The 12,284-nt window shown below is 29.6% G+C and overlaps 1 protein-coding gene across 1 annotated transcript; it reads right to left on the bottom strand.

Moving 5' to 3' along the window:
• Window positions 1-9,054: 9,054 nt before the first annotated feature.
• LOC147925692 (zinc finger BED domain-containing protein RICESLEEPER 2-like) lies at window positions 9,055-10,993 on the bottom strand. Its single transcript, XM_087492725.1, has 2 exons — window positions 10,656-10,993; window positions 9,055-9,715 (listed from the first exon to the last, which is right to left on the bottom strand). Exons 1-2 carry the CDS (start codon window positions 10,991-10,993, stop codon window positions 9,055-9,057), a joined length of 999 nt encoding a protein of 332 aa, XP_087348851.1.
• Between the last annotated feature and the right edge of the window lie 1,291 nt (window positions 10,994-12,284).

Here is a 12,284-nt window from a genome sequence, read left to right as displayed (position 1 = left end):
TCAATTCCCATCTAGCTATTTTGTCCCTTGGAAAGTAAATTATTACTTTGTATTAATATGCTTATCCAAAATGGTTAGAATGTCCATTTCTGCTTTTATTCTATAAAAGAGGTCTAGCTAGGATAATTTTTTAGCTTTATAGGCTTTTGTTTTTGATAAACAAATATAAAGTTTGCTTTAGCTTTATATACTTTTTGCTAGTAGAAATTATAGATTTTGCAGTAGTCTCCAACTTCGTTTGGCCACCAGAGCTACATTAAAGCCTATGGGAAGATTTATTCCAGGATCTCCTTATAATTTTTAGATTTTGTCATAACCCAAAATCCAAGAGAGATTTTGTTTATCCCTTTCAGCATAGCAAACCACCAAAAATTATGAGTTGCAGTTAAAAAAAAAAGTGAGTTGTAGTTGTGATTTGTTAAATGATACTAGGTTTTATCCAGTGGTACACCACGAGTCTATTATTTTGTTGATATGATACTGTAATAGTTTAGTGGTGCTTATAGTCGATAGTGAATTGCATATATATATATATATATTGTTAACGATTGTAGATAGGTTTTGTATAAATTTTTGATTTGCAAGTTTAGAATATACATTTTCTGATTTGGTTAGTTATGATTTAGGAATGAATGATATGACATATTCTTATTTTGATTCTCAATTGATATTATTGGATTAATAGTGTACATTTAAAGCTAATAAGAACTTAGCAAATATGTAATCGTTTATTAAACGCAAATTAGATATTTCCTAAGATGTATTCATCTTGAATTAGTTGCTATATTATAGGGATGTGATTACAAAATTTGTGTTATCAGTTCTTTTTGTCAAACTTAGCCCTAAAAATTCGGCATGTAAATTAGATATTTCCTAAAATATAATGGACATTAATTAGATGTAAATAAGTATGCTATGAATTAAAAACCGGTCCAAAATATTCAGTAATCTTAAGGAAGATCCTGATAATTGAATCGGTTATAATTTTAGTTAAAAATCTGACCCAAAGTTGGCAAAAAGCCAAAAAGTGATGGCACCCTATTGTACTTTAAAAATGTATTTCGAGCTCTATATGTGGATATATTTGTTTGGTTATAAATATCCTAAGAAAAATTTTAAAATATATATCCGTTTATAAAAATTCAAATCACATCAAATGCTGAAAAAAAATCTAAAATTTTATTAACTTTATGTATTAAATAGTAATTAAAATAGTTAAATATAAGATTAAATAAAAGTGCAAGGAGAATTATATTTTAAGTCTAACATATTGATTTAAATTAGATAGATAGTTTTTAGGAATTTAATATTATCAAATAAGGAAATTATTGTGTTTGGATACGAAAATAAGAAAGGATGACACAAAAAAGTATTTCAAAAATGTTAAGATAGATAGAAAGATAATAAAGCAAGACAAAAAATAGGATGGGAAAGTAGTAACTACTGTTTTGTTTAGTATTTTCTTTCATGTTAGAGATGAGTACCTTTTTCTTATAAACTCAAGCAAACCTAAATTTTTTCAAACAACTTACGGTGCAATTTTTCATAAGGTTTTATAAGATATTTTATAAAGTTTTATAAGATTACAAAGTATTTATAAGGTTACGAGGTGTTTATCAGAGGCAGGTGTAGGCTTTAAAAAGAGTATGCCATGTACCCCACACTAAATTTATAATTTTTGTTTATGCACTTTTACATGGTGTATTTTCCCTTTCATTATCTATTTATTCTATAAATAATTTAGTAAAAATTATGTACATTTTTCTTCTAATTTTGTTTTTTTTTTGTCGGCATGCTTTATTGAAATGTCAATTATAATTGTACTATTATTATTTCTTTAATTAATTATATTTTTTTTACATATCCATATGATAATTATATCATGTATGGATATGATGTATTTAAAACAACTTTATAAAGATATACAAAATATTTTTCTAGCTCCACAACTAATATTTATAATGTGTTAATAAGATATTACACACGTATAAAAGTACATTGTGTATCTAAACTATTAAAAGGGAAGCACTTTTTCAAAGTAAAAATGAGGCAAAAATGAAATATTAGATTAGGACAAATATTGTCCTTGAATAAATTATAAAGAATACAATAGGAGAGGGACAATCACGTAATTTTATACATCAAAATGGGCGGATCTGTATGTGACCCGGGTTTTCTAAATTCGGATCATGTTTTACAAATCGGATTAGGAAAAAAAAATCTTGGATCCAAACAGAATCGACCAGACCACAATTATGTATAATAAAAGTCAAACAAAAATATATATAATATAAATATTTTATGGAAGTAAAAACAAATCAGTATCGTGACAATTAGTAACTTTCATAACTATTATTGTGGAGCATTAATCACAAATCCTAAATAACATATAATTCAATATAGAAAACTATCCATATTAAAATTCAAATTTAAAATGAATCATTAAGTTGAAATCTCGAAATTACCTTATCTAATGATATCAATTCAAATATCTAATTAACCTCAATTGGTTGTTAATTAGCATTTTAAATACGACCACAATTTCAGTGATTTAGCAAAATCGTTTTTAATAAGTAAATTAATATGATACAAACTCTACATGTTTCATATATTTTCTTGATTTAGTTTAAAATATTTTAAATTATCACATATATGAAATCTTAGGTACTTACCAAAATATGTAGCTATCTTAGCTACTTACAAAAACGGGTATAAATTCAAAATTATGTCTAAGTAAACATATTTAATTTGGTTATATATTTTTGAGATATTTTCGGAAACATTAATTATCGATTTTTATTTGTAAAAGTCTTTTCTTAATTATAAAACTAATTTGTGTTTAAATGTATTTTTATAGGGTTGAAAATTCAGGCATAACTCAAGAAAATATATGTAAGCCCTTTTTGTTTGGTTTTGAACTACTCTTATATTTTTTAATGTTTTTAGGATTATAATATTTTCCTTCTAAAGTACAAACAATTAAATGTTTTGTTTACCTTTATGAAAGTATATCTTAAGACTGTTGTAACTGTGAAAATTATAATATCTTTCATTTAAGATATAATATTTTAAATTGATATTTTTTCATTTTTATTTATTATTATAGATACATGAAAGTACCAATATACATTCATGGAGGTACTAATATATAAATAAATTTAATATTTTTTAGCCACACATGTTTTAATAATATTTATATGTATATATATGTTTGCAGACGCTAAAAAGAACAAATGTTGTTACTACACATATGGTGTGAAAGAGAAAACATGAAGAAGTTATTGATTCTAATCAATTGCACTAACTGATTGTGTTTAGATTTTATATATAGAGGAAAACAACATCTAATTATATATTAGATATGTTTATCCATCCACACATATAGCATAGGTATATATGTTTATATATATATATGTGGTATAAAAAAAAAAATCAAAATGTTACTATTTTATTAAAAACATTCGAATTGTAATTTCACATTTTTGTTTCTTTTCATTTAATTTGTGTGCTATTTAAATTGGGGCGATCAAACAAAACAAAACATATGGCTAGAATTGCCTATCCAAACTAACAGGAACTAATAATCTTAAACTCTTCAAGAACATGTGAAACATAAACGTTAAGACTGTAAACTTCTAGAATACTGATGCTATGAAACAATAAGTTGTTATAATCGATTTAATCTTACGATTCTTTTTGATTAATTACTATAATAGTGTAGTTTTACTCTATGATTATATTGTTACAAATCGCCTACTGATATTAAAACATATTAGTGTGAGTGATTTCTTCAATATATTTCCAAATCATAATAAAATTTGCAGTGCTATAAGGTTCTTTTTTATTTGTATAAGTCTTTTCTTAATTATAAAACTAATTTGTGTTTAAATGTATTTTTACAGGGTTGAAAATTCAGGCATAACTCAAGAAAATATATGTAAGCCCTTTTTGTTTGGTTTTGAACTACTCTTATATTTTTTAATGTTTTTAGGATTATAATATTTTCCTTCTAAAGTACAAACAATTAAATGTTTTGTTTACCTTTATGAAAGTATATCTTAAGACTGTTGTAACTGTGAAAATTGGATACTTTTAAAAATTTGGTACTTTTAAAAATTACAGAGTTTGAGACTATTAAAACAGAAAATAATCTCTTACCGATCTCTTAAAACATATTTTATAGATCATTAGTGTCAGAAATTACATTTGTAAACAATTTCCATCCAGTTTGGACAACTAATATGGAGCTCTAATTTAATTACTGTTTGGTTGAGAAAAAAAGACATATTTTATAGATTATAATTCTTTTTTTGAAACGCCGTTACCCACGTGTTTTGCAAATTCTGCAGGACGAATGCAGATATTGCTCATGTGGTTTTTGGAGAACCGGTTTTCTACGAGTAAAAAATAGCAAAATCGTTACGAGGTAGGCCTATCAATGTGAGTTCCCCCAACTAGACAATTTAGGTAATCCAATTTGGTTAATCTTTACAACCGATCACTTTGGTTCACATTTGATTTGGATCCACCGTCGTGTCGATCCAAATGTTATGGTGTAATCAATTTTGATCAAAAACCACGATTATGAGATAGAAAAACATGACATGTATGAGACGTGACGAGTTTTTCTTTCCAGAAATAAACATATTATTTTTTCTTATTTACTAGTATGAGTTTAGATTATAAATGTTAATAATATTTGTTAAAAATATATTTACAAATGAAATCTCACACATACATAATATATTGTAGACCTAAAAAATAACCTTAGCTTTTCAAATCAATCCCGCACGTATGTGCTGGTCCGAATCTAGTGTTTTTATAAAGATAAACACGTTTTGGTGTAGATCCCAGATTTGTATTGACATCTTCGATAAGGTTTGAGAGAAAGAGCATTTTTGGAAATGGTATTGGAAAATGAGTATTTTTCAAACTCTCTTTTTATTTCAAAACATAAATAAAAATAAGTACTGACGTCAAAGATTTGATTTTTTTACAGATGTTCATCATACATATATCAGTGAAGTTCTTAATTAAGTAATAAAAGGCCTCTTAAATAACTATGTTTGGATTATAAAAATAATATTTGTTCAAATAATACACAAAATAAAGGGCTGCCAAAAAACACACTAAATAAATGCATTTTTTGAGCTTATAATTTTCTTTTAGTATAATATTTTGATTAATGGGCTAAAAGCCAAACACTCTAGCTTTGAGAAAGCTTGTTACCACTCTATTTCTCATGCTTTATTCATTGTAACCCCTTTCTCAAGAAAAGAAGAGTTATATACTACTCTTCTCCAATAATACTATCTTTTACCATACCATTATTAATTTTTTTCTTTTAATAGAAATTGGTCTCAAAAAAAAAATGAGGCGTTTTATTTCTAACACCTAGATTGTAGACTAATCAGTTCATGGAGTTTAATGAATTTAGAAAACTTTCTAAAATTCTAAAATCAAATGGATTTGAAAATCATACAACTGAGACTCTAAAGTCAAACATCAAAATAATCTTTATGATAAAACATAAATATATCATATAGCATAAAAAATTAAATAAAATAAATCTTTGACCTCTCAATTTAACTCTCTATATATTTATGGTTTGTTTCTCTCCACTGATTGACATGTTATCTCTGTGTTTGTGTTGGTCTTGATTTCTAATACTTCATCATTGTTGTCATCAATTTGTTTGTTTAAATTGATAATAATAATAATTATTTACTAATAATTTATTGCTGGTTTTTTTATTATATGTGAGGTTTTTATTAATAGATGATAAACTATATACGAGGTTTTATTATAGATGATAAAGACTTTTTTGCTATGTTTCCTGTGTGCTGTGTACCGGGTGACTACACTATATATTTTGGAAGATAAAAAATGCTTACCTTTTCTTTTGTATCTCTTTTGTTCTGTTTATTGTAATAGCCTCTCTACGTAGACACATGCATTTTGGAAAATGAAACATGCTTACATATCCTTTTATTGTAAATAATTTTTTTTTTTTAAACATGGTGTGAGTAAGAATTTCAACCTCTCTAATTTTAAGTAATATACATTTTTAAATCCAATATGAAATCACATCTATGCCTAAGTTTTTGACATTGAATAAATGATGGTTTTAACTAGTACTATTTATAAATCACAGACTCATTAACACATAGTTTTGATTGTTTCGTTTTGAAATGATCAAATAAAAAAAGTGTTAGTCTTAGATTTTAAAGACTTCATCATTATTGTCATCAAGTTGATTTTTTTTTTGATTAATAATAATATTAGGGGAATTGGGTTGTATAATTCAAAAAAAACTATAATTCACAAACTAACCACACTAACCATATATCAATTATATTATCTATATTTATGTATTAATAACAGTTTTTGCCCGTTTTATTTTCTTCTGATCACCACTTCTTCCCAACTTTCGGCCATCACCACTGCCGGCAACCACCGCCGCCGGCAACCACCTCTTCCAGCAGCCAACTTCCGGCGATTTCTCCTGGCCGCCGACCTCTGGACACCAACTCCGGCCGTCGATCTCCGGTCACCACCTCCGGCCGCCGACCTCCGGCCACCAGCCGCCTTTTCCGAAGCTTCGACCACCAGTCTCCGGCCATCTCTTCCGCTGCCGGCCATCTATTCCGCCGCCAGCCGCTGGCCAACAGCCACCACCCCTTCTCTATCCAAAAGACTAAACTGGTAATTTTACCCTACTCTTATCCTGATTTCCTAATTTTTTTGAATATGATAATATATTCTTCTATAATTTTTTTTATTTTGGTCACTCACCCAATTCATCCATAATATTATTATTGTTATTATTTTTTTGATAACTTAAGAGTGATCATAAATATTATTATTATTATTATTATTATTATTATTATTATTATTTCCAATATTACTGTTTTTTGAATCTTTTTATTTACCTATGAGATTTTATTAACATACATGAAGTTTGCTATGTTTCGTGCCGAGAGACTACAGTACTACAATCCTTTGTCTCTCTTTTGCTTTTTTATTTTATTTTAAAAGTTTCTCTACGTAGACACATGCATTTTGGAAAACAAAAATGCTTATTTATTCTTTTGTGCAAATTTATATAAAATAACGTGTGAGTGTGATTAAAGATTCAAACATCTCTATTCTTAAGTAAAATATATTTCCAAATCGATTCAAATCTATTATAATGTAAAATCAAAGTTAAGTCCAGATTTTCGATATTGAATAAATGATTATTTAAACTAGTATTTATTAATGATATGAGTCAGTGACACATAATTTGATAACTTTTTTAAAAAAATGATTCAATAAATATCATGAACATCATTGTGTTAACCTTTTTGCTTGTTGATACATAATAGTTTGTGAAATATCAATGAACCAAATTTAGTTTTCACTACCGCCACATCGATTTTGTATGATAAGTTTCTTTTATTTCAATTTTATTTAATACATATAGGTAGGTCGGTAGAATCATTTTTGCGATTTTATAATCTTGACAGCGTTAATCACTTGTTTATTGTTATTTTATTAATAACTGATTTTGGGACCATTCCTTTTTTTGACATATAAACAAGTGATGTGATTGCTGAAAAAAAAAACAAGTGATGTGAATCATTAGGATTTTTTTAATAATAATTTATTTATTAGCTTTAGTTATATTAAACTTGAAAAAGAATCTGATATGGTAAAGTTTATAAATGAGATTGTTAGGGCAAGACATTTAGGTGTTCGAATTGGGTTTAGGTTCGGGTATTTTGGGTTTGGGTATTTCGGGTTCGGGTATTTTGGGATTGGGTTTTTCGAGTTTACTGATATAAGATCCAAACAGGTGTTCATATAATTTTGGGTCGGGTTTAGGTTCGGTTATTTTCGGGTTCGGGTAATTTGGGTATTGACTTTAAGAAACCTGAAATATATCCAAAATATATTTGGTTATGGGTAGTACCTACTCGAACCTATCCAAAGTACCCACAAAACCCGAAAAACCTGAAATATACATGTAAAAACAGTTATATAATCTAACAAATTCAATAAGAAACAATGAACTAAAACGCATATTAAACCATGATTTGAGCATTTTAATTGTAAAACAAGTCAAAAACATACCATGTCTCGCAAAATAAGCATCCCAACAAAGAAATACATGACTTAAAAACTTAAACAAATGAAACTAATTGAGTGATAAACTGATAGAGTGAAAGAAACAAAGAAAGAAGAATCATCACTGCATGTCAGCCTTTAAGAGATTATCCAGAGATCATGACCTGTTACATCAAACCAAACATTTTTAAGACTAAAAGTCTAGAACTCATTTTAAAGAACAAAAATATGACAGAGATGAAGTTACCTTGTAGCCGAGTACCAAGTATAATGTCTCCTATTTTGGGTCGAAGTTGTTTTCATTTTGAAACTCTAAAAAGAAACAACAAAAAAATGTTGAGCTAACCGTTATAAAAAATTAAAAAGTTAAACATAAATTTAGAACTTACCTTTCTGAAGACTATCAAATAATTCAATATCAGCAAGGATCTATGAGTTTGCAAAGAAATCCTTTTCATTAATCTTCATATCTTGTTTCATCCATTGCTCGGTGCACATCAACACCTCCACCATGTAATGAGTTAAACAGCTCCTATGAGACTCAATGATTTGACCACTAGTGCTGAAAGCACTTTCAGAGGCGACAGAGGACACTTGCATTGCAAGACCATCCTTGGCAATTTCAGATAAAGTAGGGAACTTCTGACTAGTGAATCTCCACCGAGACAAAACATCCCATTCTATTGTAGGAAATGTTTTAGGAGTCTCTATAGCATCCTTGAGATAAATATCTAACTCATCCTTTGTCGCATCAAGTCCATTTTCCTTGATCATTTCATTGTAAGCATTGTCCATCCTTTCAAACTCAGAGATTTCTTTTGCAAATTCACTTGAGAGTGATTTAAATAACCCGATCTTGTGCAACACTAGAAGAAGATAGAATTGATTGAGATGATTGTGTGCTTGATCCTTTGTGGTTGAAACTATACTCCTTGAACATATCCTTCATGACATTATGAACAGATATGGACATATAATTAGAGTCTTGACTATCTTTTCCATAGATTTATCAAAGCACATCTTAGCAAACTGCATTTTCTGTCTAGGGTCGAACACACTAGCAACAATCCATATCTTGTTAATATTCTTGACCCCTTCCCAATCCTTAGTAAACTTTTCTCTCATTTCAGCCGCCATTTTGCTTAGTTTTCTATCATAACTATTGCTCAAAGTCATGAGATTCTTCTCTATAGTGACAATTTCACCATAGCACTTGTACGAACAAGTCTTAGTGGAAGCTGAGACAACCAAAGTAGCAGTGTAGAACAATCCAAGAAACTTCACTAACCTCTCTATTGCCCTCCAATCCGTGTAAGAAGGTGGTCCTTTCCGCTTCACCCCATTTTCAATTTCCATGAAGTAGTCATTATATAACTTGTCTTCATCCTCCATCTTCTGGAAAGCCAACTTAAACTTCATGGCGCTTGTAAACATCAAGTATGTAGAATTCCACCTTGTCTTCATATCCATAGGCAAACCCCCCATAGTCATCTTCCCTGACACAACCTTTTGCTCAAATGATTCACATCTTGGACCTGAAGACCTCACATACTGCACTCCAATGCGAACAGCTATCACATTATCTGATATAGGATCCGGAATCACTCTGCAATCGTATAAACAAACGGTGATCAAGAACTGATCAATAAGCTTTGGCGAAAGATGAATACGACGGTAAAGGTGGTGGTGTTGCTTTGATTGACTCTCTCAATCTGTGGGCTTGATTGACTCTCTCAATCGGGGGGGAACTAGACTTGATTGAATCACCCAAACAATTCTAAATCTTTAATCTCAAGAATCAAATGAATCTCTCAAATGAAACTTAAAGACAAATTTGCTTAAACAAAGACACTCTTTGAATAAAACAAAAAAAAAACTTGTATATTTCTTAGATGATTGAAAGGTGATCTACAATGAGAACGAAACTGAGCTTTTATAGGCTCATATATAACGGTCCTAAGAAGCTAAAACAAGTAAAGAATCGCAAAATTAAATGACAAAGTAGCCGTTGGAGATTTAATGAGAAAATCGTCCAAATGAGGAAATAGCCGTTGTTTGTATCTTGGTAGCTTGGGAAGGAAATGGTGTATCCTGTGAAGTCTCTTTTTCACTTGGAGGGTCTCTGTAACGCACTCAAACAGATTGGGAAAGAACTGTTGCTGGTTGATCTCCTTAGGCTCCAAAGAAGGAAAATAAGGCAAGCTTAGTTTCGGGTGTAGAAAGTGAAGGTGTGGGAGGATCCGCCTGATATCTTGTGTGTTGGTGCACCTTAGGGTGTTGTAGGGAGCTTCTAGAAGTATATCATTAGTCTCTTGGCCGCCACAGATACGTTTGATCTTTACTGAACACTTGAGACTCCAAATAAGGCAAGTCTAGAAACCATTGATTTAGAAATTGAATAACTTCTAAACCAAAATTGATTTTGGCTTGATTCCAACTCGACGTGTTCCTCTGATGGGTCAAGAATGTAGAACAAGTCGTTTTGTAGCTTAACTCCTTTTGTTTGGGTTGATATGCTTCAAAAAATGTATGTATGTCTTTGGTACGCACGGGCTGGTTCTCTCCAGGTATCTTGCGTCCTATTGGTGTTTACTCCCTGATCTTTGGATGATAATGAGTTGATGTCCCCATCATTATCACCCACTTCAGACAAACCATCCCTAACAATCAAGTTGATGATATGAGCACAACACCTCATGTGCAAGTAAGTCTCATCTAACACTAAAGAATCAAGCCTCAATAACTTAAATTCTTCAACAACCTTCTTTAATCCAATACTGTTGGCAATTGCATTGTCGACTGTGATGGTGAATAACTTTTCTATGCCCAAATCAGCGAGACATTCAAGTAAAACCTTTGATATTATGTTGCTCTTGTGATCCATGATATACTTAAATCCAAGAATCAACTTCCTTAATTGTCATTCTGCATCCACAAAATGCACAGTGATCACCATGTAACTAGCTCGTGTAACATTAGCAGTCCATATGTCAGTAGTAAGAGACACTCTATGCTGCTGAGAAGATAGCCAAACCTTCAAAGATGCTTTCCTCACCACATACATCTGAATTATATCTCTACTAGCTGTTCTTCTTGAATGAGGCTTGAATAAATTACACTTGTTGCTGAAGTGTTTCCATGTCAGACACTCAGTAAAGGCAAGTGGAAACCAATGTATTTTGATTTATTAAAACCGATGTCAATATATTTTAGACAAAGAGAATGCAGTGTTTGTTTTAAAAAATATTAGAAATTTGATGCAATCAATTGAGAATCTGAAACGTTGACTCAATTTAGGTAAGATATTGTATCCTACTAAATTTTAACCTGCGGTACACCACAAGACAATTTTTTTTTGTCATCATTAACTCGACAAGGTCCGATCATAGCAAATCCTTACTACGCGGGTTAACGTAACTTAGTGGAGTTGAACTCCGGTGGGATCAGTGGTAGAGTTGGTGTTGTAACCATTTGACTTCTTCCCGGGACAATTCTTTTTATATAATAGAATTTTAACATCTATTTGTTTGTTATAATTAGTTAAATAGTATTTGGATTGTTCATTATTAGTATAAAGAATAAAATACATAATAAGTTATTTATAAGATATTACCTGATTAAGACACAATTTTGCTTATGATTTAATTGTTTTACAGAAATTAGTTAAATTACCTTGATTTGATATATCTAATATTCTAATATTTGTAGTGTTGACCAAATAATTAAATGAGAATTTAACCTTTATTTTAACACCAAGTTAATAATATCTTAAATTTATACTAATGTTAATTCAAACCCGTCAAGTCTATAACACGTCCCACCATATAAATACGTTATATAGTATTTTAAACTATTTATTTGCAATGATTGTAAGATTTTAATTGATAAAGGAAAATAGCAGTGAAGTGGAGATTTTATAAGGATAATACCTGATTCAAAATATCAACTTAGGAATATAATGTTAAATGTAAAGATTGTATAAACAAAAAATGATTGAGGAAAATATAAATTAATTTAGAAGAGATATGTTAGGAATCAAATTGGTTTAACAATTTTATACACATAGTAACTGAGTACTCGATTTTGAATTGCTATATTTTAGTAGTGTTTTGTGCAATTTTGTAGTAATTAATTTTGTAAATAAAAATCTAAATAAGTATAACTTAAAAGGTAGA

This window comes from Camelina sativa, chromosome 16, assembly GCF_030686135.1.
Source record: "Camelina sativa cultivar CO46 ecotype springtype chromosome 16, ASM3068613v1".
In the NCBI taxonomy this organism is placed as follows: Eukaryota; Viridiplantae; Streptophyta; class Magnoliopsida; order Brassicales; family Brassicaceae; genus Camelina; species Camelina sativa.
This window is presented reverse-complemented; position numbering and strand designations above follow the sequence as displayed.

Coding starts and splice junctions, on each gene's coding strand:
- LOC147925692 (XM_087492725.1), bottom strand. CDS start 10,993: ATGGATCACAAGAGCAACATAATATCAAAGGTTTTACTTGAATGTCTC. Junction 9,716..10,655: donor TGGAGAGAACCAGCCCGTGC/GTACCAAAGACA, acceptor ATACGATTGCAG/AGTGATTCCGGATCCTATAT.